Consider the following 3,239-nt stretch of genomic DNA (forward strand, 5'->3'; position numbering starts at 1 on the left):
GAAACACCAAAACTCTGTACAAAAACCTGACAGCTCCTCTGAAGATTTACTCACTTCAGCTCCTCCTTTAACTGAACAGCAGCGCCACCAAGTGGACACTGACAACACAATCTAAAGACACATTACAATATTACTCCTGTTATTCATAAAACACAGTTAATCCAGATCATGGTGTTTAATTGAGGCAATTTCTGTACAGTAAGGCACTCCACAAGGAAGTCTTCTTCTACACAGAATGCTTTGGTATCACTGATGATGAGACAAACTAAAATGATTACAGACCCATGTTGATGAATTAACTATTCCAGGGTGAAAAGTGGTTAAAGAGACTTTGTTGTAACAGAAAGTTCACATGTTAAAGCTCCTCATTATGAGCTGCTCTGGATAAGAGCATCAGCTAAACAGCTGAGATGTAAATGAGATGTAAATGTTGAGAGTTCCTCAACAGATGATGAAGAGGAAGGGCCAATGATGTGAAGGCCCAGATCCATCAGAGTATCAATGTTCTTCCTCTCTCTCCTCCCCTCTCACTGCAGACATGAACCACTGGCTGAGAAACATCCTGATTCTGACTCTCTGGCTAGGTAACTCTTTAAACCTACTGATTGTTCTCCTTTAATCAATCATCTTTATTGATCCATCTCTTCCTCTGCATGTTCTCTTCTTCCCCAGAGTGTAAAGGAGAAGACAGAGTGACCCAGCCAGCAGGAGATGTCATTGCTGCTGAAGGAGACACAGTTACACTTGACTGTACTTTTGAGACAACAACTACATATTCCTATTTGTTCTGGTACAAACAAGAAGAAAATGATTACCCAAAGTTTATGCTGCAACGGTACTCTGGAACACAGGATACCCCTTTAGAGAAAGAGAGAGTTGATGCCACTATCAACAAGACATCAGTTCCTCTGAAGATCCAGAAGCTTCAGCTGTCTGACTCTGCTGTGTACTACTGTGCTCTGCGGCCCACAGTGACAGGAAACACCAAAACTCTGTACAAAAACCTTTGGAGCAAAGACAACAGAATACTCCACAACATCCACTAGAGGGAGTCACACACTGTTAAACTTCAGTGTGATGATGCACTCTGGATTTATTTCAACTTGAACAAATTTATGTATTACTGTCAATATACTGTATGTACTGTTGTACTCCAGTATTGGAGAAAAGCATGTTCACAGTTTGAATTAAGCATGTCTATAAACTGGTTGGCATCAGACTCAGGTTTTCATTGCTTTTGTTCTCGTCTTTATAAAAGAAGTTTCTCAGTTTTTCTGTCAGGATGTGATTTCTTGTGGTGTACCACAGGGTTCAATCCTAGGTCCTCTCAGATCAAATTATTTTTAATACACAACATCAGGTTCCATTATTTTGCAGACAATATTGGATTATAGATCCCATCATAAAATCCAGCAATCATGGCAGCTGGTTTAATTCATGTGAAGTTCTGGTGTTCCAGACCTTCCTACAACTGAGTGAGTCTATAAATTTGACTTATTTTTGCCCCTTCAGCTGAAGGGAATAATCTTATATTCCAATAGGCTACAATTGCATTAAATGTCAATCCACTGAGCCCTGATGTCCAAACCAACAATACAGTATAATATCTGAAATGCAAGCATTAACCAGATGGCAGTAACAAAGATGTGTTCAATAATATATATAACTAAATTATTGGAAAATGGCGGCGGCAGAAATGGAAAATGGAAAATTGTGGAAAAGGGAAATAGCAAACGAAAACGGGGGGAAAAAGAGTAAGCAAAATGAGAGTTCTCACTCAGAGGAAACCGATAATGAGCAACATCTAGCTTCAACAGAAGGTAGAAACGAAGAGTACAAAGTAATGATTAAACGACTTCCCGTGATGGCGGAGCAGCGCTCAGTCGCATCCACAGAGCGGTTTGCTTAATAACAGTTTTCTGTCCTCCCAACTTTGCTGTTAACGACGGTGGAACTACATTATTGCAGTCGGAAACGTTCTTTCGCCATAGTATGTCCGAACAAAAGCAAAATAGGAAACAGAAATGCAAAGACAGAGCTCAAGTGCTGAAGCTAACGGATAACAACTACCTTGCTAGCCAAAAAGAAAACAACGGCGGGAAAATGGACGACGACTTTTCAACAGACTCGGAGGCTGCTACACCGGTTGGTAGCCCCTCTTCCAGCCCTGCCTTCAAAGTAAAAAGGAAAGAAAAGAGCGACTTGTCCCTGGAGGATCTTCAGGCTAACATTCTAGCTGCAGTTAACCAGAGAGCTGATAACCTGGAACTGATGGTAAGAGACAACAAGTCAGGCATCGAAGAGCTGAAAACCTCCATGAATTTTGCCTTCGCTGAAATCGAAGCTTTGAAAAATGACAACAAAAAGTTATCTGAGCTCTGCAACAGTAATGAAAAAACTATAAAACTCATGGAAATTCGGACGACATTTGGAAAAATGCACGAAACCACACTTTCCTGAGGGGGAAGAGGCTCCGCTTTGGCGAGGATCTCACTCAGGCTGACAAGAAGACCCGAGAGAGGCTGTGGCCCCGCATCGAAGAAGCGAGGAAACAAGGAAAGCGAGCTTTTTTCAGAGGAACCCGAGCCTTCATAGAGGATGTGGAGATCCTTTAAGAGGGTTCCTAATGAGCTACACTAGGAACCTGTGCCCTATCTTTCTGTGGCTGTTTTAAGGGGTAAGAACATCTGTTCAGGTAACTGTTCTAATACCTATGTTGGCTAACGCTATATCTATTCAGAGGGCTGAATTCCATCCTCTTGCAGGGTTTTATTATATATTAATAATAACTAATAATATACATACATATATAAATACATATTATACTTTATATTAACCCAATCAGTCATTTATGAATAACACAAGCACTCTGTAATTACTTTAAAATGTTCCAAATCCACTTTTAAGAGGCAGAAGCTGTTATTGCTTAGGTTGTTTTTCTCTCGCAAAGAGAACTGTTCTTTAGAGGTTGATGAAACTACTTTCTACAAATGCCAGAGGACTACGAAACATTGTTAAAAGAAAAGCCATCTTCATTTTTTGTAAGGACTACGATGCTGATATTATTTTCATCCAAGAGACTCACTCATGTAAAGAGGACGAAAATTTATGGAAGAGTCAATGGGGAGAGGACATCTGGTTGACTCTTGGATCCAACCACTCAGCAGGGGTTGCTACTCTCACTCATAAATTTAAAGGAAAGGTTGTTAATACCGTTAGGGATACCAATGGTCACTGGA

The 3,239-nt window shown here is 40.5% G+C and overlaps 1 gene segment (V, D, J or C); it reads left to right on the top strand.

Annotated features, from left to right (window-relative positions):
* Positions 1 to 537: 537 nt before the first annotated feature.
* LOC119903381 lies at positions 538 to 983 on the top strand (the record flags this gene model as incomplete). The annotated part of the segment is given in 2 exon segments: positions 538 to 584; positions 673 to 983. Coding segments are annotated over 2 exon segments (357 nt in total), but the record flags the coding sequence as incomplete, so codon positions are not given.
* Positions 984 to 3,239: the final 2,256 nt, after the last annotated feature.

The sequence above is a fragment of the Micropterus salmoides genome, unplaced genomic scaffold, assembly GCF_014851395.1.
Source record: "Micropterus salmoides isolate LMB-PRFRI ecotype aquatic unplaced genomic scaffold, ASM1485139v1 Ms_hic_scaffold_1488, whole genome shotgun sequence".
Classification (NCBI taxonomy): domain Eukaryota; kingdom Metazoa; phylum Chordata; class Actinopteri; order Centrarchiformes; family Centrarchidae; genus Micropterus; species Micropterus salmoides.